The 27,273-nt window shown below is 41.6% G+C and overlaps 1 protein-coding gene across 1 annotated transcript; it reads left to right on the top strand.

Moving 5' to 3' along the window:
- Positions 1 to 206: 206 nt before the first annotated feature.
- On the top strand, positions 207 to 21,808 carry LOC133501441 (frizzled-6-like). Its single transcript, XM_061821207.1, has 8 exons — positions 207 to 345; positions 997 to 1,385; positions 10,088 to 10,284; positions 10,349 to 10,928; positions 11,100 to 11,519; positions 13,387 to 13,535; positions 13,626 to 14,006; positions 19,158 to 21,808. Exons 2-8 carry the CDS (start codon positions 1,212 to 1,214, stop codon positions 19,309 to 19,311), a joined length of 2,055 nt encoding a protein of 684 aa, XP_061677191.1. The 5' UTR covers positions 207 to 345; positions 997 to 1,211; the 3' UTR covers positions 19,312 to 21,808.
- The last annotated feature ends 5,465 nt before the right edge of the window (positions 21,809 to 27,273 follow it).

Here is a 27,273-nt window from a genome sequence, read left to right as displayed (position 1 = left end):
TGGATCCGCAAGGAAACGACCAATCCACATCCGTCAACGTGTTGTATTCAGGGTCTTCGCTACACTTCTCGGAGACAACAATGTCAATGGATGAAAAAAATAAGTTATTGACGTTTGCGCTCCAACATAAGCTTCCAAGCTTTCAAACGCTAACCCCTATAATTCTTAACATTAACGTTGAAAAGCACGATTTTCCCATGTAAGCAAAGGCAACAGAAGAATGGACAAAGTAGGGGGTGTGCTGTTGAGTCTTTTCAGGAAACACGCTATCGGATTTCACTTCCAATTTTCCCAAAAATACAACCATGGAGTCAGCTGCAACACAAACTCGGTTCATAGCAGATGGTAAGTTTGTTTGCGTTAACTTTTCAGAACTTTTTGTATACATGCCCAAGTTCTTTGTGGAGCCCTTACCGTAGTTACCAATCGAGGCAACCGTGTTTACTTACTGCTCACGCCATCAGGTTTTGTGCTCTATTGGTTGAATGTTGGTAGAGCATGAATTATAACCGAGTTTTAAATAATTTCTCTATATAAATATCAGTTAGTCGACCATCTTTTTAAATATCTATTACAGTACTAAGATGCTCCTGCAGACGTGGTAGTAATTTATAGATCAACCTATTAAAAACGTATCAGTCAAATGGTCTTTTTCTCAAAAAGGAACTAGTAGTATTTACGACGATCTAGGCCATTCACGTTTCCAGATTAATATTACAAGTAGGGTTGTGCATTCATTCCGAAGTCATGTTCGATGTGTCCAAACAAGCTGAGACTTATTCCACTGAATCACCATGGATTTTTTTTTTTTTTTTTTATTCCTACCATACTTGCGAATGGTCTACTAAGAAATTTACACGGTTGTGCTATACCCTCTAATCTGTCAAAGCAGGATCTTTGTGTTGAAGCTCATCAGCATGCGTGTCTTTGATTAACTACAACAACAATGTAGACTGCTGGATGTGTAACTCCTGCATTGTTTTCTTCTAATTTCAGTCACGTTGGATACCTGTCACTTAATGTAAAAAGCCATGCAGCGGGCTAATGGAGAAACTCCTACTGCCATTGCCTCCGCTGAGATGACCCCAAGATAGGTGGAACAGTGAAAACCAGGGGAATTCAATATTTGGGTTAATCCTCAAATTGATCCTAAAAGAAAGTAGCTATTCACAACGGAAAAACTATCTTGAAATCTCTGGTTTGACCTCAAAATGATGTTGTTGGTGTGGTTGGGTCTTCTTTGGCTGCAACGTTGCAGTGCTCACAGCCTCTTCACCTGTGAGCCAATTGAGGTTCATCGGTGTATGGGGCTGTCCTACAACATGACTTTTTTTCCCAACATGATGGAGAACTATGATCAGGATGATGCAGCCTCTAAAATGGAGGTGAGTCTTTTTTGGTAAAACAGCCAAACATTCCTACACTGTCTTAAAATATTCATGAGTGGTAAAGATGAATTGCATCACCAATTGGCTTCATGCAATTTATTTCACACATAGAGATGGTTACCTTTCACATCTGAACTGGTACTGGACTAATTCCCAGTACATGGGAAATACCGGTACTCCATCCATCCATTTTCTAAGCCGCTTATCCTCACGAGGGTCGCGGGTGTGCTAGAGCCTATCTCAGCTGTCATCGGGCAGGGGCCGGGGCACACCCTGAACTGGTTGCCAGCCAATTGCAGGCCACATGGAAACAGACAACAGTCTCACTCTCAATCACACCTAGGGGCAATTTAGAGTATCCAATTAATGCATGTGCAGGGTGGTACTCAATGGGACCAATTTTTGGTACTTTATTAATAAATAATTTGTTCAATTATAGTCTTTTTAGCAAAGCTAATTTATTTGTACAGCACATTTCATACATGAGGTAACTCTATGTACTTTACATGATTAAAAGCATTTGACAACAAAGAGAAAACATTTAAAATGAGATAAAAACAATAAAAATGATGACAAAATGTATATAAAAAATAATTTAAACCATGTATACTGCAAGTAATATGATATAATAATAAAAAGTGGAACTACTCTAAAAAGCATGAGAAAAAAAAGAGTTTTCACCCTGGATTTGAAAACATTCCCACTTGGGGCTGACCTCACCTCTGTTGGCAAATTATTCCATTTGTGAGCAGCGTAATAGCTAAATGCTGCTTCACCATGTTTGCTTTGGAATCTGCAATCCACTATTTGACCTGAGTCACTTGATCTCAGCGGTCTGCTGGGTTTGTATTCCGTAAGCATTTCATGTATTAAGGACCTAAATCATTTTGTGATTTATAGATCAGTAGCAGAACTTTAAAATCTATTCTAAAGATGACTGGAAGACAGTGGAAGGACTTTAGGATTGGAGTTACATGCTCTGACCACTTTGTTCTAGTCAGAACGCGAGCTGCAGCATTCTGAATGAGCTGCAGCTGTTTAATACTCTTTTTGGGGAGTCCATTCAGAAGGTCATTACAGTCGTCAAGTGTACCTGAGATAAAAGCATGGATGACCTTTTCCTGGTCTGTTTGACACATACAAGCCTTCACTCTAGATATCTTCTTCAGATGGTAAATGGAAGTTTTTGTGATTGATTTGATATGACTGTTGAAAGCCAAGTCAGAATTAATCAGAACACCAAGGTTTCGGACTTGGTCTTTGGTTTTTAAAGCTAGAGAATCCAGGTGTTTACTAACAGCAATTCTCTTTTTGTTATTACCAAAAACAATTGTTTCAGTTTTGTTGTGATTTAGTTGAAGAAAATTTTGGCTAATCCAGTTATTTATCTGATTTAGGCAGTGGCACAATACCTCAATTGAACTGTAGTCCCCTGGAGACACTGCTAAATATAACTGTGTGTCATCTGCATAGCTATGATTGTCAAAATTAAATTTTTGAAGATTTTTACCCAAGGGTAGCATATACAGGCTGAACAGGAGGGGTCCAAGAACTGACCCTTGACCCCCCCCATAGGTCTTTGCCATTTGTTGCGATGGAGCACTTCCAATGGTTACAAAGTAGCTCCTTTCCTCCAGGTAGGACCTAAACCATTTAAGGACTGTTTAGTCCTACCCACATTTTCAACCTGTTCAGCAGTATATTATGATCTACCGCAGGGGCTCTCATGGCGTCGATCGCGATTGACTGGTCGATTCCGAGGCAGTCTTGCTTGATCGCAGGACGGCATGCCCAAAAAAAACCAACAAAAAAAATACATCAGTCAATGTTCCCTCTAAACTGCACATGTGCGCAATTACTGCACATGTGCGCAATTGTGCACCGCTGATGCAGTCTCTTTGTAGATATTCTGCATTGTGCTCAAAAAAATAAATAATACAATGCAAATTGAAAGTATAACATACAGCTATTCAGTTTGTGGCATTTTGCAATGTGATTCAATTAGTGAAGGATGACTGGTTGTTACATCCAATGGCACAATTCACATACGTACTGTAAAAAATGAAAAGAGGAAGCGACTGGTTTCTTTCGGCAGCACACATGGAACTTTACACTCTTAAAGATGTGCACTCATAATTACAAATGTCACAGTACTTACGCAGCTCATCAATGTTTTATAATGACAGCATCCACCACCGCTGCCTTAGTTAGCAACACAGTCTCTGCAACGTAGAGCAAAGATGAGCTAGACATGCTGCTTATGTTTACTTTCGATATTAATGGAGAAAGTTAAAAAATAAATGCTGTTGTTTTAAGATATAATGAATGTCAGAGTATGTGAATAATCAAAGAAAAAGTGGTTAAACTGGACGCGATTTTCACTTTTCAGAGTGGGAAAAGTCTAGTCTGAAGTCAAAGTAGAAAGTACAGGATGAGATGGTGTGTGATTTTAAAATTCCACCTTGGCACAGCATGATCCAGGATGAAAGCACAGACAATACAGTGCACAAAAAGCTAATTCTGTAGTTTAAATATAGGAGGCAACATAACGTTAACCTTAAAACGGTTTGGGAGTCGCTAACGTGCTGCTAATACTGAAGTTGGGTCCAATTTTTTTCCCCCATCTTCGGCGAAGCGACAAGCAATACCCACTACACAATTGTCGTTGCAGAGCTCCCATCATATAGATTATTAATCTGCTCTCTATGAAATATGCTGTGTGGCTATCATGAGTAGGGTTGTGCATAGAAAATGTTCTGGTGTGTATGTACAGTGCTTTGAAAAAGTATTTGCCCCCTTCCTGATTTTATGGGGAATATTTCATTTTTTTGCACATCACACAGGTTTTAAATCATCAAACCAATTTTAATAGAATTCAAATATAACCCAAGAAAATACACAATGCAGTTTTCAAATGACAAATTTATTAAAACGAGAGAAAATTCAAACCTTTCTGACACTCTGTAATAACATAATTGCCCAGTGAACCTGATAATGGTTGTCACCCTTTGGAGCAATAACTGAATTCAAGTGTTTGTGATAATTGGTTATGAGTCTTTCAACATTGCACTGAAAGAATTTTACTCCGCCATTTTAGAGGGTTTTCAAGCATGAACTGGCTGTTTAAGGTCACACCACAGCATCTCAATTAAATTTAAATCTGGACTTTAACTTGGCCACTCCAAAGCCTTAATTTTTTATTATATTTAGCCATTAAAAAGTGGACTTGCTGGTGTATTTCTTATCATTGTTCTGCTGCATGATCCAAGAGCGCTTAGGTTTGAGGGCATGAACTGATGGCTGCATGTTCTCCTTCAGAATTTTCTGGTTCTCAGCAGAATTCATTGTTCCAACAATCACAGCAAGTTGTCCTGTACCTGAGGTAAAAAAGCAGCCCCAGCCCATCACACTGCCACCGCCATGCTTCACTATTGGCATAGTGTTCTTTTTATCATATGCTGTGCAATTTTTACGCCAAATGTAACCGGCTGCACACCTTCCAAAAAGTTACATTTTTCACTCATCGGTCCACAGAATGTTTTTCCAAGTCTTGAGGTTCATCAAGAGTTTTTTTTTTTTTTTTTTTAAATACAAATGTGAGACAAGCCTTTGTATTCTTTGCTGACAGCGTGTGGTTTTCAACTGGGAACTCTCCCACAAATGACATTATTGGCCAGTCTTTCTTACAGTAGAGTCATAAACACTGACCTTAACTGAGGCCAGCAAGGCCTGCAGGTCTTCAGATGTTCAAGATTCTTTTGAGACCTCCTGGATGACTCGTTTTCACACTCTTGGAGTAATTAGAGTTGGTCGTCCAGTCCTGGGAAGGTTTACCATTGTTCCCGTTTTTCTTGACAGATAATATTTAAGCAATTTCTTGAGTCAAAGAGTTTGGGTTTGACTTGTAAATTTGAACTCACCTTTCCCACATTTGTGGTTAGTTACTTTGTGATTTAACATGGAGGGTCAACTGCGTTTTCACAGAGCGCCGGAAAGGGTTGGATTTTTTTTTTTCCTTAATGAATTGTCGTGAAAACTGTATTTTGTATTTTTTGGGTTGTGTGATATTAAAATTGGTTTCATTTGAAACGTGTGTATGTGTGATGCAAAAAAAAAAAAACATTGGGGGGAAATACTTTTTCACGCATCTGTGGTTCTGCACTCAGTAGGAAGTCATCAGGGAGTTGTGTCATGGTCCTCGAAAGGATTACACATAAGACGGTGTTGTGATTAGACCTGAGGGTACTGATGATGACTAGAATGGGGAATTTAATACATAATCACATGAGGCCAGTTGAACTGTGCCATCCCATCCCTCATTTGTCTCCCACTCACCTGCACTCAGACTGCTTTTTAAGCATTTGGGTTGGAGACCATTTTGGTGTATATATTTTTCTCTCTAGCTTGATATATATATATATATATATATATATATATATATACATACACACACACAGTTGAAGCCAAAAGTTTATATACGTTGTTCAAAGACACGTTTAAATTTTTTTGTCTTATTGTTGGAAGTCAAATCAGACTAAACCTCTTGGTTAGTCAGGATCACCAAAATTATTTAATTTTGTTAAATTCCACAATAATGACAATTTTATTGTGAATTTTATTTTCTTTGAGGTCAAAATTTTACATGGACTAAAAGAGTGGAAGAAGATGGGGAAGCCCAGATGCTGTCATGGCTTTGGAAGCTCCTGATAGGTTAACGGACACGAGTTAATTGAAGACACACCTGGGGATGTAGTTAAGGCACCACCTCAAACACTATGCTTCTGTGTTTGAAATCATGGCAAAATTGAAACAAATCAACCAGAAAATCAAAGAGAGAATTGTGGAGCTCCAGAAGTGCGGCTCATTCTTGAGTGCAATTTCCAGATGCTTGAAGGTGGCACATTCATCTGTTCAAACAATTATATGCAGATATAAACATCATGGGAAGGTCCAACTATCACATCGCTTAGGTAGGAGACTGGCTCTGTGTCCCAGATATGAACGTGTTTTGGTCTGAAATATGCGAATCAACTCCAGAACAAAAGCTCAAGACCTTGTAAAGATACTGGATGAACCTGGTAAGAAAGTGTCATTATCCACAGTGAAACGATTCCTGCACCGCCATGGGATGAAAGGCCATTCACTGAAAATGAAGCCATTACTCTGAAAGAAAAATATTTTTAAAAAAAGGCAAGTAAAAGTTTGCAAAAAGACTTAACTTGTGGGGATATGTCCTTTGGCTCGATGAAACCAAAATGGATCTTTTTGGCCATAATGACCAACATTACATATGGAGGAAAAGCAGGGGCAAGCTTGTAGACAAGAGAACGTCATACATGCTGTGAAGCATCATGTTGTGGGAATGTTTTGCTGCAGCAGGAACTGGAGGTTTTCATAAAATAGACACTATCATGAAGAAAGAACATAAGATGATATTAAGGCAACATCTCAAGACATCAGCCAGGATGATAAAACCTGGGTGCAAATGGGACTTCCAAATTCTTAAGCATACTGCCAAAATGGTTGTTAAGAGGCTTTAGGATAACAGTCAATGCCTTGGAGTGCCCATCATAAACCCCTGATCTGACTCCCATTTGGAAATTTGTGGTCAGATCTAAAGGGACGTTCGAGTAAGGCAACCGACAACCCTGATTCAGTTACGCCAGTTCTGTCTGTAGGAATGAGCCAGGATTACAGCAGAGTATTGTTAGAAGCTTGTGGAAGGTTACCCAAAACATTTGAACCAAGCAGTTCAACGGAAATGCTACTCGATACTAAGTAAACATATGTAAATTGACCTCAGAGAAGGAAATGTATTAAATTCCTTCTCTCACAATTGTGACATTTAACTAGATTTAAATAATTTTGGTGATCCTGCCTGACTTGAAAAATGAAAGGTTTTGTCTGATTTGACGGTGAGATGAAATAAAGTTTTTGCAGTCCATGTAAACATCTGGCTTCAACTGTAGTGTGTGTGTGTGTGTGTGTGTGTCTGTATACGCGTATGTGTGCATATATAAATTTGTAGATTAAAGCACTCCTGTTCAATTTCACTGTGAAATTATAAAATTATTTTCATTTGACAGTATGATTGGTAATGATGTAGTATTTTGCCTTGTCTCTTGGCAGAACTTTTCTCCAATACATGTAGTTACATCATTTCATCTTTCCAAATGCTATAGGTTTGGGTTGCATGTTAGTGGCAAACATGAACAGTTATGTGCTGAGGGAATTTTTTTTGTGTCATCTGGCAAGGTACATTCTTCTGCTTTTATATCAGGTCAGCCATAGGCAACAAATCGACTCTGTTGTGCGGAGCCTTTGATATGTTTAGGAAGGGGATGGATACACCCAGTCACACAAAGCCTATTCTACATACCACAATGAATGCACTCGGCCTTATTTAATCACTCACTGGCTTCATCTCTTGTAGACAGTCAGACCTCTTCAAAGAAAGTGTAATCTGGACGCGTAATCAACCTGGCGTCAGTTTCAGATTCAGCCCAGCTCACCCCACCACAAAAGATTTGAGAGAGTAGAGCTTTGCTCGTTTAGCCCACAGCCCAAAATTCCACCAGGATTCCCCTGTATTTGAAAATGAGAAGTATCAGAATACATGGGTGTTTGAATCAGCCAGAGACATCCTGTAACAAAGAGGGATCATTTGAGACTCGTCAAGTTTGAAGGGGGTAGAGGTGAAGATGTTGACTTTTGAATAGGAAATCTAACTGCTGAACCCAAAAGGACAGTCTGTACTTAATTTTGCAAGAGGAGTTTACTAACAGAGGTTGCTCAACCTCCATTGGAATGAAACAAGGACTCTTACTGTGAGAAGGGCACACAGGTCCGAGAGATGTAGACTGGTAAACTGGGTTTCAGCATAAAGGAAGAAAAAAAATATATTGAAAAGCAGTCTGTGTTGATGTTTACGGTTACAAAGTACTAGTGATCTGGCAATGGTTTAGGGTAAATGGTTTATGATTTCACAATTCTAAATATTCCATGTTATGATAAAACAGTACAGATGGTGATGTGCAGTAGATAATGTCAAATCTATTCCAAGCACTGTGCTCGCCAAGAACCTCTTGGCCATACAGTACGTCTGTAAACTCATGTCCTTACAACTATGCGGTAACAAAATATAAATTGCCCCTTTGTGCGGTGCTTTTGAGAGCAGCACCTTAATATTAGTAAATACTTCTATCTGGAGCTCCAACCTCATTTTATGCTATGAACCCTTAGTTATTATGGGAGATAGTTGAAACCAGTAATTTATATACATCACTTCATTTTTGGTCTCTGTCTGAAGTCAAATTAAACTAAACCTCTCCTGTTTCAGGTCAATCAGGATCAGCAAAACTTATTTAATTTAGTTAAATGCACACTAATGACAGAAAATTTCTTTGAGAATTTTATATTTAATTTGATGTCAAATGTTTACATACACAAAAATTACTGTCTTTAAATAACATATCGAAGCCCAGATGAGGTCATGGCTTTGGAAGCTCCTGATAGGTTAACTGAGATGTGAGTTAATTCATGACACACCTGGGGACGTATTTATGGCAACACCGCAAACAAAGTTTCTTCGTTTGAAATCATGACGAAATTAAAAGAAATCGGCCAGGAAATCAGAGAGAGAATCGTGGAGCTCCACAAGTGTGGCTCATTCTTGGGTGTAATTTCCAGATGCTTGAAGTTGCCACATTCATCTGTTCAAACAATTATACACAAATGTAAACATCATGGGTAGCGTCAGCCATCACACCGCTTAGGAGGGAGACTGGCTCTGTGTCCCAGAGATGAACGTGTTTTGGTGTGAAATGTGCAAATAAACTCCAGAACAAAGGCTAAAGATCTTGTGAAGATACTGGATGAAGCTGGTAGGAAAAGTTGCGAGCGTCATGTCGATCCTTGTCGTGAAGTAAAAGTATTGATTCTTTACCGATATAACATTAAAGATTATGGGCCATGTCAACTACTCTGACAAGTACAATTCATCCCAAATGGTAAAAGTAAATGTAGTCCATTTCTCCCCAAATCTGGGTGATATCAATCTAAGCAGATGCCCTGGGCCTTAGTGTCTGTAGTTCCTTCAAAAGTCATCCATTTAACCTTTCCACAATTAAAGGCCTTTTCATCAATCCATCCATTTACTGAGTAGCTTATCCTTATGAGGGTCGCGTTAGTGCTGGAGCCTATCCCAGCTATCAACGGTCAGGAGGCAGGGTACACCCTAAACTGGTTGCCACCCAATCACAAGGCACATAGAGACAAACAGCTGCACTCACAATCACGCCTAGGGGTAATTTAGCATGTCAAATTAACGTTACATCTTTTTAGGATGTGGGAGGAAACTGGAGTGCCGGGAGAAAACCCAAGCAGGCACGAGGAGAACATGCAAACTCCACACAGGCGGGTCGGAAATTGAACCCAGGACCTCAGAGCTGTGAGGCTAATGCTTTCAAGCAGATCCGCCGTGCCCCCCCCCCTATCATAAAAGTGAAACTTAATCTATAAATCAGCCATTCAAATGTGTCAATTCATCTGGGTTCCAACATTAGCCACAATGCTTTTAAAGGGTAAAGAAGTCAGTGTGAAATAAGTGAGTCAAGACCAAATTTGTGACGATACACTTTTTTTGTTCTGAACAATTTACTGCAGCAGTTTTTCTTAACATTGTTTCATTGTCATTACAGCCTTTCATGCCCTTGGCAAGTCTTCATTGTTCCCCAAATGTCCACCTCTTCCTGTGCCAGGCCTTTTTCCCAGCATGCACTGAGGAGAACACAGTGCTACAGCCTTGCCGAGAGGAGTGTGAAGCTGTTTTATCTGATTGTTCGGAGAACATTCAGATTTTTGGTATCATCTGGCCTCCTGAGCTACAGTGTGACAAGTAAGCAGTACACGTCCGAAGGAATGATGTAATATCAGTCCATTTACATGTTCATTCTATTTAGACTTGACTCATGTGACCTTCAAGATGATTCCAAGCTTACTGCAACCACACCAATGAGCTCCACATCTGCTAAGAGGAACTTGGGCTTTTGGTGCCCACTGCAATTGAAAGCGAAACCTGGTCACGGTGCATCATTCCTGGGCGCTCTGGACTGTGCTCCACCTTGTTCCAATATGTATTTCAAACCGCATGACATTGAATTTGCCAAGAGATTTATTGGCATATGCTCCATCATCTGTTTGGGTGCCACTCTTTTTACCTTCCTTACTTTCCTCATCGATGTCAAACGCTTTCGCTACCCTGAGCGACCTATCATCTTCTATGCAGTTTGCTACAGTTTTGTTTCACTCATATATTTTATTGGCTTTCTGCTGGGCAACAGTGCAGCCTGTACCAAGGCAGACCGTGCTACTACTGTGGACACAGTAGTGTTGGGCTCTCAGAGCAAAGGCTGCACCTTGCTTTTTATGCTTCTCTACTTCTTCTCAATCGCTGGAATCATTTGGTGGGTTATACTCACTATCACCTGGTTCCTGGCAGCTGGACCCAAATGGAGCTGCGAAGCCATAGAGAAGAAAGCGGTAAGATGAAAAGATTGTCTAAAAGTGAATAGATGAAAAGATTTAGCCCTGTTCTGACAAGAATGAAAATAAATTTGAGGCTTCAAATTTGCTCAGATATGAGGGGCTCTAATAAGCATCAAAGGTAATGCTGAATACTTTTCAAACGTCTCCTCTGTGTTCTGTCTTTAGGTGTGGTTCCACTCTGTTGCCTGGGGAATCCCCGGAGCGCTAACTGTCATGCTGCTTATTCTGAACAAGGTTGAAGGGGACAACATTAGCGGAGTTTGCTTCGTGGGACTGTATGATCTGGAGGCCTTGCGGTACTTTGTTATCGCTCCCCTGTGTGTGGGCGTCATAGTCGGGCTCTTCCTAATCCTCGCTGGCATCATTTCACTTAACCACGTGCGCCAGGTTATCCAGCACGATGAGCACAACCAGGAGAAACTCAAGAAGTTCATGATTCGTATTGGTGTGTTCAGTTGCTTCTATCTGGTCCCACTGGTCACCCTGTTAGGATGCTACATCTATGAACAGAGTCGACGCAGCACGTGGGAGAACATATGGATCAACGACTGGTGCCAAGAATACAGCATCCCTTGCTCATACAGGGTATGTCTAGCACAATTTGGATGTGGAGGCACAAGCTACTGATAAAGAACAACATTCTGATTTTTTACTTTTTCGAAATTTCTTATTGGAGTGAAGAAAAACTGGTACATTTTGACTAATCAACAAAGATCTTGTCTTAAATTGGTCCTTTCACTAAGCCACTTTTTTCACAAGAAAAGGAAGGGAAGAAAAAGGTTTCCTTTGCCAAATTTTACATGTTCCAGTTCTTTGCTGAAAACACAGGTGTATTATTCCCATCATGCTGATATGGTGTCAGTATTTAGCTTAGCATACTTAGCAATACATCTAAATTTAATTTCCTGTGAATATCGTACTCAGCTGAGCTAAAATCATGACATAACACACATTTTACTCTGCTGTATTTACAAGATTTTATTGATACTCAATAAGGCGGCATGGTGGTGTGCTGGTAAGCGTTGGGCTCCCAGTTCTGAGGTCCCTGGTTCAATTCCAGACCCGCCTGTGTGGAGTTTGCATGTTCTCCCTGTGACTGCGTGGGCTTTTTCTCGGCACTCCGGTTTTCCTCCCGCATCCCAAAAACATGCAACATGAATTGGAAACTCTAAATTGCCGCTACGTGTGATTGTGAGTGCGGCTGTTTGTCTCAATGTGCCTTGCGATTGGCTGGGAACCAGTTCAGGGTGTACGCCGCCTCCTGCCCATTGACAGCTGGGATAGGCTCCAGCACTCCCTGCGACCCTTGTGAGGATAACTGGCTAAGAAAATGGATGGTTGGATGGATCAAGAACAATAAATAGTATAGGTTAGTGTGTGTGTGTGTGTGTTGTGTGTGTGTGTGTGTGTGTGTGTGTGTGTGTGTGCGCGCATGTGTGTGTGTGTATGTGTGTGTTTAAAAATGGATGGAAAGTCTAACCAATATTAAAATTCAAGGACTAGATCTGAACTGCTTGATCGGAATATGGATAGCCCAACTCGATATGAATCCTTCATGCTTCTTTTTAAGGCACCCTCAAGATTTAACAAGAATATTTTAACTGCTTAGCCTCAATAGGGTCACAGGTGAGGTGGCTACCAGCTGACTTTTGGCAAGCTGTACACCCTGGACAAACAAGGATGCATATCCATACCTAAGGCCAATAGTCTTCAATTACTGGTAACTGAAGAAGCATATTTTGGAGGGAGGGAGGAAGCCGGGTGGCACAGTCACTGACTAACTAGCACATCTGCTTCACAGTTTTGAGGACTTGGGGTTCAAATCCGGGCCTGACCTGTGGTGTTTGTATGTGTTCCTTATCCCTGTGTGGTTTTTGTGGTTTTATTCTGGTTTCCTCCCACATCCCAAAAGCATGCATGGTAAGTTATTTCAAGAGTCTAATTTTGCTGTGCATGAGTGTGTGGTGGTAGGGGTGGGGAGTATAAAATATGGGTGGACAAATGGAAAGTTGAACCAATATTAAAATTCAAGAGCTTGATCTAAATTGACCATAGGCGTGAATGTGCGTCCGGCTGGTTATTTATATGTACCCCCCGACTGGCATCCAGTTCAGGGTGTACTCTGGCTCCTGCCCGCAGTTTGCTAGAATAGGCTCCAGCATGCCCGCAACCCTAGTGAGGATAAGCAGTAAAGAAAATGGATGGATGGGAGAAAGCCAGAGTGCCCAGAGAACACCCATACAAGCACAAGGGCGAACATGCAAACTCCACGCAGGAATTATAAAACCCCCAACTTCAGAACTGTGCGCCAGATGTGCTGACCACTCTTTCTAAGAAATGTTTTCGATGGAAACTAAGTTTTAGCAAAGTGCCATGACCTGACCCTTCACACCATAAATGTTCACAACTTCACAAGCTTGTTGAATATTTTTTTTTCCTTCCCCCATCTTAGACAACCCAGCATGAGCATCCTGATCTCTCTCTGTTCCTGTTAAAGTATTTGATGACCCTCGTTGTTGGAATATCTGCAGTGTTCTGGGTTAGCAGTAAAAAGACATGCTCTGAGTGGGCCTACTTTTTCAACAGGACCCGTGAAAAAGAGTAAGGACATTGTGGTTAGATTTTTTTATGTTTGCCTTTCTGACCGATATTTTGTTTTTCCCTCACATCTCTACACTTTGTGATCCACAGTCCCATCAGTGAGAGCCGCCGGGTGCTTCAGGAGTCCTGTGAGTTCTTCCTCAAGCATAACAGCCGTGTCCAACACAAGAAGAAGCAGTACAAGTCAACCTCACACAAGCTCAAGGTCATCTCAAAGTCTATGGGGACAAGCACTGGCTGCACACCAACCAATGCTTCCATTGGTGCCAGCACCTCACCTCTGGGGAATCATGAGCTCCACACCCAGGGCTCTGTGAGGGAGCAGATGGACAAGGGCAATTCTAGCCGAAGCTCCAGGCTTGAAGACAGGGAGCAAGACCAAGAAGGAGGAGAGAGACACAGTAAAGAATGTAGCTCTGCGAAAGTTAGCTGCCAGTCAGGGAGTTTACACAGCAGAGTACTGGATGGAAGGCAAGTACATGTATTTTTTAAACATTTATCCTCCAATGAGTATTTATTACAACAATTTGGCACAATTTTCTTCTTCTTCTTCTTCTTCTTTTCCTTTCGGCTTGTCCCGTTAGGGGTCGCCACAGCGTGTCATCTTTTGCCATCTTAGCCTATCTCCTGCATCTTCCTCTCTAACCCCAACTGCCCTCATGTCTTCCCTCACCACATCCATAAACCTTCTCTTTGGTCTTCCTCTCGCTCTTTTGCCTGGGAGCTCCATCCTCAGCATCCTTCTACCAATATACTCACTCTCTCGCCTCTGAACATGTCCAAACCATCGAAGTCTGCTCTCTCGAATCTTGTCTCCAAAACATCCAGCTTTGGCTGTCCCTCGAATGAGCTCATTTCTAATCCTATCCAACCTGGTCACTCCGAGCGAGAACCTCAACATCTTCATTTCTGCCACCTCCAGTTCAGCTTCCTGTTGTTTCTTCAGTGCCACCGTCTCTAATCCGTACATCATGGCCGGCCTCACCACTGTTTTGTAAACTTTGCCCTTCATCCTAGCAGACACTCTTCTGTCACATAACACACCAGACACCTTTCGCCAGCTGTTCCAACCTGCTTGGACCCGTTTCTTCACTTCCTTACCACACTCACCATTGCTCTGGATTGTTGACCCTAAATATTTGAAGTCATCCACTGTCACTATCTCTTCTCCCTGTAGCCTCACTCTTCCCCCTCCACTTTTCTCATTCACGCGCAAATATTCTGTTTTACTTCGGCTAATCTTCATTCCTCTCCTTTCCAGTGCATGTCTCCATCTTTCCAATTGTTCCTCTGCGTGCTCCCTGCTTTCACTGCATATCACAATATCATCTGCGAACATCATGGTCCAAGGGGATTCCAGTCTAACCTCATCTGTCAGCCTATCCATTACCACTGCAAACAGGAAGGGGCTCAGAGCTGATCCCTGATGCAGTCCCACCTCCACCTTAAATTCCTCTGTCACACCTAAGGCACACCTCACCATTGTTCTGCTGCCATCATACATGTCCTGTACTATTTTAACATACTTCTCTGCCACACCAGACTTACGCATGCAGTACCACAGTTCCTCTCTTGGTACTCTGTCATAGGCTTTCTCTAGATCCACAAAGACACAATGTAGCTCCTTCTGACCTTCTCTGTACTTTTCCACGAGCATCCTCAAGGCAAATAATGCATCTGTGGTACTCTTTCTAGGCATGAAACCATACTGTTGCTCGCAGATACTTACTTCTGTCCTGAGTCTAGCCTCCACTACTCTTTCCCATAACTTCATTGTGTGGCTCATCAACTTTATTCCTCTATAGTTCCCACAGCTCTGAACATCCCCTTTGTTCTTAAAAATGGGAACTAGAACACTTTTCCTCCATTCTTCAGGCATCTTTTCGCCCGCTAGTATTCTGTTGAATAAGTTGGTCAAAAACTCCACAGCCATCTCTCCAAATTGCTTCCATACCTCTACCGCTATGTCATCAGGACCAACTGCCTTTCCATTTTTCATCCTTTGTAGTGCCTTTCTGACTTCCCCCTTAGTAATCATTTCCACTTCCTGGTCCTTCACTCTTGCCTCTTCAACTCTTCCTTCTCTCTCATTTTCTTCATTCATCAACTTCTCAAAGTATTCTTTCCATCTATTTAGCACACTACCGGCACCAGTCAACACATTTCCATCTCTATCCTTAATCACCCTAACCTTCTGCACATCCTTCCCATCTCTATCCCTCTGTCTGGCCAACCTGTAGAGATCCTTTTCTCCTTCTTTCGTGTCCAACCTGGTGTACATGTCTTCATATGCCTCTTGTTTAGCCTTTGCCACCTCTACCTTTGCCCTACGTCGCATCTCGATGTACTCCTTTCGCCTCTCCTACGTCCTCTCAGTATCCCACTTCTTCTTCGCTAATCTCTTTCCTTGTATGACTCCCTGTATTTTGGGGTTCCACCACCAAGTCTCCTTCTCCCCTTTCCTACCAGATGACACACCAAGTACTCTCCTGCCTGTCTCTCTTATCACCTTGGCTGTCGTCGTCCAGTCTTCCGGGAGCTTCGGTTGTCCATCGAGAGCCTGTCTCACCTCTTTCCGGAAGGCCGCACAACATTCTTCCTTTCTCAGCTTCCACCACATGGTTCTCTGCTCTACCTTTGTCTTCTTAATCTTCCTACCCACCACCAGAATCATCCTACATACTACCATCCTATGCTGTCGAGCTACACTCTCCCCTACCACTACTTTACAGTCAGTAACCTCCTTCAGATTACATCGTCTGCACAAAATATAATCTACCTGCGTGGTTCTACCTCCGCTCTTGTAGGTCATTATATGTTCCTCCCTCTTCTGGAAATAAGTGTTCACTACAGCCATCTCCATCCTTTTTGCAAAGTCCACCACCATCTGCCCTTCATAGTTCCTTTCCTGGATGCCGTACTTACCCATCACTTCTTCATCGCCCCTGTTTCCTTTACCAATATGTCCATTACAATCTGCACCAATCACAACTCTCTCCCTGTCTGGGATGCTCAGAACTACTTCATCTAGTTCCTTCCAGAATTTCTCTTTCAACTCTAGGTCACATCCTACCTGTGGTGCATAGCCGCTAACCACATTACACATAACACCCTCAATTTCAAATTTTAGTCTCATCACTTGATCTGATACTCTTTTAACCTCCAAGACATTCTTAGCCAGCTCTTCCTTTAAAATAACCCCTACTCCATTTCTCTTCCCATCTACTCCGTGGTAGAATAATTTAAACCCTGCTCCCAAACTTCTAGCCTTACTACCTTTCCACCTGGTCTCTTGGATGCACAGAATATCAACCTTTCTCCTAATCATCATGTCAACCAACTCCTGAGCTTTTCCTGTCATAGTCCCAACATTCAAAGTCCCTACACTCAGTTGTAGGCTCTGTGCATTCCTTTTTTTCTTCTGACGCTGGATCCGGTTTCCTCCTCTTCTTTGTCTTCGACCCACAGTAGCTGAATTTCCACCGACGCCCTGCAGGTTAGCAGTGCCGGGGGCGGGCGTTGTTAACCCGGGCCACGACCGATCCGGTATGGGATTCTTTAGATGAACGCTCATATTTGTTTGGCACAGTTTTTACGCCGGATGCCCTTCCTGACGCAACCCTCTGCATTTATCCGGGCTTGGGACCGGCCTACAGATTGCACTGGTTTGTGCCCCCATAGGGCTGCATTAATTTGGCACAATTTTAACAGAACTTAATTGTTGAAACACTATGTTTGTGAACACAAAAGTTTTTTCTCGGTTCAATGAATCTATTCTGTGTTCAAACTAGTGCCATCCTGTGCCCTTTCTTAATGGTCCAGACATATTTTTAATCAGATTTTAACATTCCAAATGCAGCATGAAGTTGACCACTGTATGTAGATATGTAAACCAATCAAACCCTACATTTAAAGATGAATCCATAATGTGATTTTGCAGATACATCTCACACACTTTTTAGTGCTTATCACTTGTCACTTGTCAGATGTTAACCACAATAAAAGTTACAGTGGTACCTCAACTACAAAATTAATCCATTCCAGAAGTCGTTTCGTAACTTCAATTTTTTCTCAAGTACCATGCATATTACATATAAATAGCCTAATCCGTTCCAAGCCCCCCCGTTACCCCATCCGCCACCAAAAATAAGCAAAGTATACATAATGTAAAGAATAATAAAAAAATATGTTCATTTCTCTTAAAAATAAGCATTCAAAGTGTACATAATGTAAAGAAGAATAAGAAATTATGTTCATTTAGCTTTGGCGTTGAGCAACGATGCGAAGAGACTTGTGCGTGACAAGGCATAATGGGGGACGGAGGAGGAGGCAGACACACAACTTAATTCCACTAAAATTATTAAATTCCACAAACCATGAATTCAAAACAAGCAATAATTTTCAATGTTTCGTCAAGTACCAATCCAAGGATGTTTGCCTTTGATGTCTTTTAATAATCTTGTGGAAATGTGCACGGCAAACGCCATCTAAGTGAGCGATAGCCCGACTAGTTAACACATTTTCCGAATGATTCTTTTGAATACATTTGGAAATGTCATGGAATTTTGTCTTCTTCTATTCTGGCTGACGGAAAAGTGGGTGCCTCCTCTTCTACGCCATCCTCACTAAACTGCTCCTGCATTGCTGTGTGTTGCATCACCTCCAGCTCCTTTAGCTCCTGTGTCGAAAGATCCTTATGGTTCTCCTGAATGTCGAAAGATCCTGGTGGTGCTCCTGAACTAATTTGTCAATGTCCTCCTTAGCCTTTCCCAGTGAAACTACTACGCCTTTTTCATATTTCTCAATTATTTCTCATTTTGTTTTGATGGACAAAATAACACTCGTCTTCTTCTCAGTGGCACTAGCCTTCAATTTCTTGGGTCCCATGGTGAAAATAGATGAATAAATCTGCAAAGTATTTGTACAGTACGAGTGTGCGCTAGCGTATGACAATTGATTAATTGACGAAAATATAGTAAGTTCATCACGGGTAAAAATGGACGTCCTTCCTAGTCAATGGGCCAGGAAGATGCAAGATGCTATGTGATAGCAAATGGTAGAGCAGTTCTATCGTACCACAGAAACCAAGATACAGGAAGTTCGTCATGGGTAAAGATTGATGTCCCTCCTAGCCAATGTAATGCCAGGAAGATGCAGCAATAGCCAATGGGAGAGCAGCTCTATCGCGCCACTTTCAAACCAAGATACAGTACAAGATGTTTACGTTCAGTGTAATCCAGCGCCATTTTTTTTCCTATATGCTAAATTTCATTTGTAACTAGAGATATTTTTTTTTTCCGGGAAGGCTTTTCATAACTGGATTTTTTGTTAGTAAAGACGTTCGTAAGTAGAGGTATGACTGTATTGTATTACAAATTCTCCGACTTTGAGTTAAAAGTGGGAGGAGGGGCTTTACTACCAAAAATACCTCCTTCCAAGGCTTCAGCGGCATAAAAGTCCTGTTGACAAATTAGTTTTGAGGGCTTGCACATCACAACTGTGCCTCTGTCATCAGCGGACCTTTACATACCACTGCATTGAAGCCATCATGTTACTCTATTTTTCCCTGTTACACATCGTATATATTTGAGGACTTTTTTTTTTTTTTTTTTTTTTTTCCAGGATGACACCAAAGAGTGAGCACTCAGAGGTCAAACCAGTTCCAATCACACAGCAGCGTTCAGCTTTAAACTCATCTCCCAGGGTTGAACGCTCCACCCTCCAACAGGAGCCAAATGTGTCTAAGGAGAGAGAGGACACAATAGACAACTGCTGAGAAACAGGTTGACAAACTACTGACGGCTCGGTCCGGGGTTCACTCGACCCTGATTGTATCATTATTTCATGTCCACAGCCACAGTGTAATATATTTTTATCTGCATTGACGGAATTTGAGAGCTATAATCATTTAGCCAAATTTTTACCTTTACAACTCCATACCAACTACTATATTATTGTTCTGTCTCTCACTCTCGTGCAGTGCAGACATTTTTGCTTACTCTGCTTACTTTGCCTCTGTGCATTTTTTCTTGCTGATAAGCTTGTTTTTCTTCTAAAAAAAATTTGAAGCAGCGACTCCTGGATGTTTTTGAACCTGTGGGATTATACTTTTTTTTGTAGATATATTTAGTTGTCATATTCTAATATTGTCTCACAATTATGTGAGCCCGGCCTGCCAATTAGCACAAGCCCGACAGTCAAAATGCCTCCCTTTTCCACTGAGGACTGTCACAGACTGCTGCAGAGGATGTTAATCCTGGAAACAAAAAATTACCATCTTCAAGTGTATGTGGTTGTAAATGGACTGTCTGGGAATGAAACCACTCTTCCAATGTCTCAAAATGGTGAGCAGAAGTGTGCTAACATACAGCAACTTAGCTCAACAAAAAGAACAGATGTGGACACTGTGGAAACAGTATTGGATCATACAGCAGTTCTCCCTGGAATTTTCGTGGGAGCGAAGCGCAAAGATAGACAAACACCTAAAAGGGACCACATAACACCAGCAGATTACCAAGGAATCTGGGTGGCCTGTATAGTGGTCTGCTTCTACCCCAAGTGAGAAGTCGTGGATGGTTACTCCAGCAAAGGGTAGGAAAAATGGATGTGTCAATGCAAAACATTAACATCAGACTCACAAGTACCTACATTTGAGCCACTTTTACAAGACCCTGGCCCAGAATGCTCATCCTCGACCACGGCTGAAAGGTATGAAAGTAAAACATATAAGAAAATAAATGACACCCCTAACGTTAATAGTTGATGATGGAGCTATCAAGGATGTGAAATGTTTTTGCAGTGAAAAGAACACCAAAGTACTGTTTTACAAATGACGTTGTCTGACATCTTGGGAAAAATCCTGGAGATTACTAATCAGTACTCAACTTTTAAATTTGTCATACACACAGGGAGCCTGTATGTTCCCAAGGTGCAATCAGAGGTACTAAAGCAAGATTTTTTAATTGTGAGGGTTTCATGGGTGGACCTCTCCCACTTGTACAATTTGGAGATTGAACCAAGGGAAACAGTCAGTTAAATGAGTGACTCAGAGAAGTGTGTACTGCACTATCTGTGTTCCATGAAAATTTCAGGGTTTTTTTTTCTTTTTTGTGTTGAAATAGACAAGGAATTAAGTTATTGGCTGCCAATATTTTTTTTACTGTGTACATGATTCAGTAGCCCGAAAAAACACTGGCCTTGTCGACATGGCTGAAGGACAAAAGGATGCAGTTGTTCCCAAATAATCGGAGGAACAAGAGATGGATTCATCAACGTCATCCAAACAATCAGAGAAGCAAATGACAAATGACATCTCTCACACCCTTCCCTGCCGCATTGGAGCCAAGCCCAAAGTAAAACTTACTCTCTACATGCCCAAATGCCATGTTAGGTCTGACATACAAGGTGAAGACTGAATATTGGAGTCCACCCCACACCATTGCCTGAAATCCACTAAGATGTAAAGAGCCCCTCGTGCAGCCATAAAGAACCTGATTAGAAGAATCTATTTCCATTGTCTTTTCCAGAATGTCATATTGAGGTCGGGCATTTTTTTTATTGTGTTGTTACATGGGACAGAAACTTGGTCGAAGAAATGGCAGGAAAAACATAGAACTACAAACTTACTGAGGATAAAATGTATATCAAACCGTTGTTTACAGTTAGCTCTGCAAGACGAGCTCTTTTCAAAATCACGTCACCAGGTAAGATATCAATGTTGATTTAATGCCATCATTAAAACCTATGATCTGGGCTTTTTGTTACTAAAATTTGTAGTAGAGGTACCACTGTATTGTATTTGTAATTGTACTTATTGTGGTTAACAAAGTAGCTGTAATACTATTTTAAACAAGGCAACACCAGCAAATTTTAATTCTATGAACGTGTGATGCGGGGTGGGGGCAGTGGTATTGCTATTTGTGTTATTTCCGTGGAAATGAATTACCGTGACTGATTGTAGCTCTTGAATATTTTTTTTAGTTAAAAGTGACAGGAAGGGTGTTTTTTTTTTTTCCATAATTTATGAACCTGCCAAGATACAATAGAAAATTTATGCTGGATTCTTTAGAACTGCTGTGAGTTATTTAGACTGACTACAACCATTTATCATAAATGAGACTTTAACATTCCTGTTGACAATAACATGGGGGGAAAATGTACTAGACTTGTTTAACTTGTCATAGTAAGAGTCCAACCCCCACTCAAGGTCACATCTGAGACCAGGTCATCGCTAAGGATATTGAAATTCAATAAATTGGCATTGATGACATTGACTGAAATGGTTATTTATGACCATTTTTGTGCATTCTTTGAATTACAGATTATTTCAAAAGTTCTGACAACCTGTCTATTAAGAAAGGGTACATAAATGAGAGTGCCACCAATAAGTTTATCCAGATCTTCGCTGTGCCACAAACTCTGCTGGGACAGCAAATAGTTTTGTATAAATTCACCAGGAAAATCTCTGTCATGAAAGCCATCACTCTTATTGAAACTAAGGTAAATCTTGAGGTGACCTACGACACCATAGAGGAGAAGTATAGTGGTAAAGATCTCTAAATCAAAGTGTAGGAAAGTAGAATGTAAGTGGAGCTCCAAATTGACTGACCTCTTCAAACGATGTCTTTGTAATTCTAACCAAGAGTTAGTCAGGCCTTCACAGCCACACCTTTCTGAAATCAACAGTAAGAACTTTAGCAATACTCTTACTCTGCTTGCTGTGGTTGAACAGCACACCCCCTTCCCCCAACAATCAGATAGCTCCAGACCTAACAGTTGATAAATGAATTGAATTTTCTTATCTTTAGTGAAAATACAATCCATGTGTTTAAATATCAGCACAAATCAACAAAAAATTATGCTCTACCTGAAGTTACCCAAGAAAGAATTTGATAAGTGACCAAAAAACTGTAGAGAAAGCAACTGAAACCAACAATGCGCTGTCTTTAGTCAATATCGTCTGACTTTCAAAGCTGTTGCCATGTCTGTGATTTGCAGCAAATAATTGCTTGTTTCAATCGGACAAATTTTCTGAAGCTCTTAAAATAGCTGACATTCAGCCTCTTCTAAAAAAAAATAGAACACTTGACGCTTACATGTTAGCAAGTTATAGACCCACAGTCGTCCGGACACCCTTTGCGACTGCGGGTATCTTGTAGGGTGTCTTTGACTTGTGTCTCTATTTTCTACGCGAAGACGGATACAAAACATGATTCTGGTAGTATGGGTGTGGTTTCAGAACAGACTCTCACAGGAGAATCCAATCGAGACAGTGCATCGGACTTGCCATTTTTGGACCCCAGCCGATAGGATAAGACAAAGTCAAAACGAGTCCAAAAAAAAAAACGCGCCCCCCCCTACCTTTTCTTGGGTTGAGTCTTTTTGCTGATTTTATATATTGTAGATTCTTGTGGTCGGTCAAAACAAGAAAGGGAGCCTGAGACCCCTCAAGCTAATGTCTCCATTCTGACAGAGCTGTCTTGACTGCCAACACCTCACAGTCTCCAATGTCATAATTTCTCTCCGCCGGGTGAAGTTTTTTGATAGGAATGCGCAAGGATGTAACTTGCCATCCGTGGCAGTTCTCTGTGAGGGAACCTGCCAAATCCTGAAATCAGACATGCCAACCTCTACCACAATCTGATTGGGATTAGGTATGGTGAGGATATGGGCTGAGACAAATTTTGTCTTGAAGTAAAAATTTACGATGACCGCTGGGATTGGCTTAAAGCATTCCCGTCCGTGATCCCAAGGGGCTCAGAAAATGGATGGGTGTTGGTACTTCACATAAGACAACTAAAATACATTGAAATGAAAAAAAAAACAAGATGCTTCACTTACCATTACTGCGAGAGGTTGATGGCAAAGAATGAAGGGAGGCTGGGATGGTGAAGAATAAAAGGAGACTGCACTTAGCTTTTGCTCAGGAAGTAAGTGCAGGTAGCCCTTGCTAGCAGTAAATTCCTCCTTATCGTCCTTGCCTTTCTTAGGGCTGAGTGAATCTAGGCTAGATGGTAAGTTAATTGGAACCAACTGGTCCTTGACAGTGGGGGAGAGGCCCTGAAATAATGCATCTAGCAAATGCCCTGTCATTCTACTGACTTTGGGCCGCTAGAATGCGGAATTCAGTTGAGTAGTCAGACACCCTGCGTTTGCCTTGCTGGAGCGTGGCCAGAGATCTCGCAGCCTCCCGTTCTGGGGTTGCATACTAGAAGACTTGATTTATCATCCTCCCAAATAATACCCACGGCCAGCACGTGTCCGTGTTGTGCCTCCATTCAGGCATGGCCCAAGCTTTCACGCATCTTGTCAGGTAGGAAATGACTGTTATTTTCCTCCCTAACAGTGGGGAAAAGGGCTGTTTGAAGCTCAAAGTGAAGCTAACAATGAGTGATGAACAGTTCGACGTTCCCCGAGAACTGTTCCCAACGGGATAGAGGCAGGCAATCGGCTGCAAGTGGCCACGTCGGTGTGGCAGGCTGGCATGGGTTTGAGTGTCCTGTGACCGCCTTTAAGGTTGTGCTGGAGACGGGTTGGTTTGGGGATGAGCTGCACATATAATTCTGATGCAAAGTTACCTGCTGCAACATGGTTGTCTGTTGCTCTAAGAGCTGGCCAAAACAAGTGAATTGTTCCTAATGCATAACCAGAAGGTGTCCTTACATCTGGAGAGCTTTGTGCACCGGGTTGGAGTCAGGTGGGTCCATATTTTGCCTAGATTGTTCTGTCAGAAACTGATCACGGGTTGGACCCAAAATGTACGAATCTCGAGACCAGATACATTTCGGTGAGAGTTTTTATTCGATCCAAGGTCAATACAGAGGAAGGCAATCCAAACAGGCAACAGTCAAAATCACAAGGCGAAGAGGCAAGATCGTCAACGAGGCAGAGTTCGGTACACAAAAGATCCTAGACGTGACCATGGAACTACGGGAACATGATACCAAAGTACAACGATCTGGCAAATTCAGACACACACGCGAAGATGAAATACACAGTTTAATTGGCCTGAACGAGGTGCAGGTGAGGAAGCGAAGGCAGTCATGCCTGGGGCAGTGGCAAGGCCACACCCCTGGCATGTCCGAAACCTTGATGCTTTGATAGATTCCAACCTGACTGTCATATCAAGTCAAATACTAAAACTGCCTTCTACCATCTGAATAATATCTCCAGAGCGAAGGCTTGGATGTGTCAAGCAGACTAGGAAAAGCTCATCCATGCTTTTATCTCAAGTAGACTTGACTATTCTAAGGCTCTTCTGACTGGATTCTTCACAAAGAACATTTAACAGCTGCAGCTCATTCAGTACACTGCACCTCAGCTTCTGACGGGAACAAACAGGTTAGAGTATATAACTTGAATTCTAAAGTCTTTTCACTGGCTTCCAGTCAGCTTTAGAATAGATTTTGAAGTTCTGCTACTGGTCTATAAATCTCAAAATGGTTTTGGTCCGGAATATATGAAAGAAATTCCAATGGATTTTGAACCCAGTAGGGGTCTGAATTCGACAGTCAGGCCAATCCAAAGCAATCTTGCTGAAGCAGCATTTGGAGTAAATTGCCAACAGAGTTGACGTCAGAATGTTTTTAAAGTGGGACTGTCATCCCTATAAACATTCTAAAATAGATATTGTAATAAAAAATACATATAACAGTATTCACTTCAATGTCTATACGAAAAAATAAATATGAGCGGATTGTGCGTCATCCATGCGCAAAGTTGCGCAATTGAGTGTCCCTCGACATCCAAGTGGTCGCCATATTAATCGCGTCCTCTATCTTTGACGTCATCGTCACTTCCGCCGTTGAAAACGCGCAGTGCCTGCTACTATGGAAGCCGAACAACAGAGATATTCAGATTTTTCCGACGCCCCTTCTGACACCAAAGCTCTTTTCGAAGAGGACAACACCACATAACCGAGTGAAGTTAATGGGGCAATATCACACTATTGTTTCAAGCCCTCAGGGCAATATTACACTATTGTTTCGAGCCATATTCAGATGATATGCAATCACAGCCAAACCGCATCCCCGTCCGATCCACTTCCGCGGCGGAGATGAGCCATCACGGCTCATCGCAGCCGGCCGGTGTGGCTTATGACAGAGCCGAGCGGTGCTGCTTTAGGGGGGTGTTCACAGTCGAGCCGGGGCGCTTTATGCGTGAGTAACGCATTCTCGGCTGGGTTCTTCAGAGCCGCCCCTGTCACAAAGCCCGACGCGCAGCCTTCGCAGAAGCTGTGACTGCCGAACGTGGGGCCTCAGCCGGAGTACCTTATTTTTGGCGCCGTGGTGGCATATAATGGAGATGAGGCGTGCTGCTTTTAGAGGGTTGTTCACAGCCACCGCAGTACGCAATGAACACTATCGAGACGAGGCTGAGTGAGACATTGTTGGCTGGGCGACGCATACATCGACACATTTCATCCGCATCTTTTGTTACGTTATGAGAGACCGATGACGTGGTCCGCCCCAAACTATTGTTTTTTTTAGTAGCTGTATACACACCTACCTGTTATTTGGAACCCATGAAGCTCTCGTCCTCTGCACCCGTGCAATCCATTTTTCACAACGAACAGGATCTCTTTCAAAGTTCTGAAGGGTAATTCCATTCTCCCGAGTGTTCAAGCAATGTCCAACAATGCAATGAGCCGGCATTTTGGCAAACACAAAGGAACAACGAGCTCCCCTCCCGGAGGTAAAACTAATGTAAACAAACGAGTCCACTAGGGGGCGCCACTGTCCTTTACGTCACTTCCTGCTTCTTCTCAAAAACAAATCCCTTAAGAGGGTTTTCATGGCGGGAGTTACAAAAAGCTGTATACGTCAAAATCATGTTTTGTGGTGGAAAAAAAAACACATGGGACCATATTGGCTGTGGGTTTTTCATTAATAACATACCAAAAATCATCCATTTCATGACAGTCCAACTTTAAGTCTGGGTTGAAAACTATTTTTTCCTCATGCATTTTAGAGTATTTCCACTTATGGTATTTCCTGGACTGTACTCCATTTTAACTGGACTTTTTTCTTTAAATGTTTATATGCTTGTTTTTTTAAATGGTTTTAATCATATAAAGCACATTGAGTTACTTTGTGTATGAAATGGGCCATTTGCTTTGTGGACTGAATTGAAACCTTACGTCTTTTGATTTTATGTAATAAACCCAATGGAACTCTTAATGTGAATATTTTTTTTAATTCACTGAATTTGTCATCACACTGGTCATGTCAATGTGAGGTCTGGGTTCCAAACCTTTGTGATGGATGTCTATCTTCCACCCCAATGTTTTGTTTGTTCATTTAAAAACAGTTTGTCTCATCAACAAAGCATTATACAGTTTTACTACTTTGAAGAGACATGATAGAAGATAAGCTGTTTTTTTTCCAGTCTTTTTGCATTTTTCTCAATGCATCCCCCCCGCTTGTTTATGTTGTATGGCTCTTACTCTATTGGTTGGGCCTGTGAAAGTTATTTCAAATGTTTTTAATTGGAGAAAGTTCTTGCCTTTAGATGTAAATCCAAATGTTTTACATGCGTGCTTCAGTGATCTCAACGTTGGCATCATGGTCATAAAATCAGCCCGTGGAGACAAAACTTGGCAAGCAGAAGCTACTTATTTTAAACTTGAATTGAAAAATGGTAATTTCCAAATTTGTTTTTGATGTTATTTTTCAAATACATTACACATTGTCTTCTAAATAATCTATATTTTGATTTCTTTTTTAATTTGTTGTATTTT

Source organism: Syngnathoides biaculeatus, chromosome 5, assembly GCF_019802595.1.
Source record: "Syngnathoides biaculeatus isolate LvHL_M chromosome 5, ASM1980259v1, whole genome shotgun sequence".
NCBI lineage: Eukaryota > Metazoa > Chordata > Actinopteri > Syngnathiformes > Syngnathidae > Syngnathoides > Syngnathoides biaculeatus.
This window is presented reverse-complemented; position numbering and strand designations above follow the sequence as displayed.

Coding starts and splice junctions, on each gene's coding strand:
- LOC133501441 (XM_061821207.1), top strand. CDS start 1,212: ATGATGTTGTTGGTGTGGTTGGGTCTTCTTTGGCTGCAACGTTGCAGT. Junction 1,386..10,087: donor ATGCAGCCTCTAAAATGGAG/GTGAGTCTTTTT, acceptor TTGTCATTACAG/CCTTTCATGCCCTTGGCAAG. Junction 11,520..13,386: donor GCATCCCTTGCTCATACAGG/GTATGTCTAGCA, acceptor CCCCCATCTTAG/ACAACCCAGCATGAGCATCC.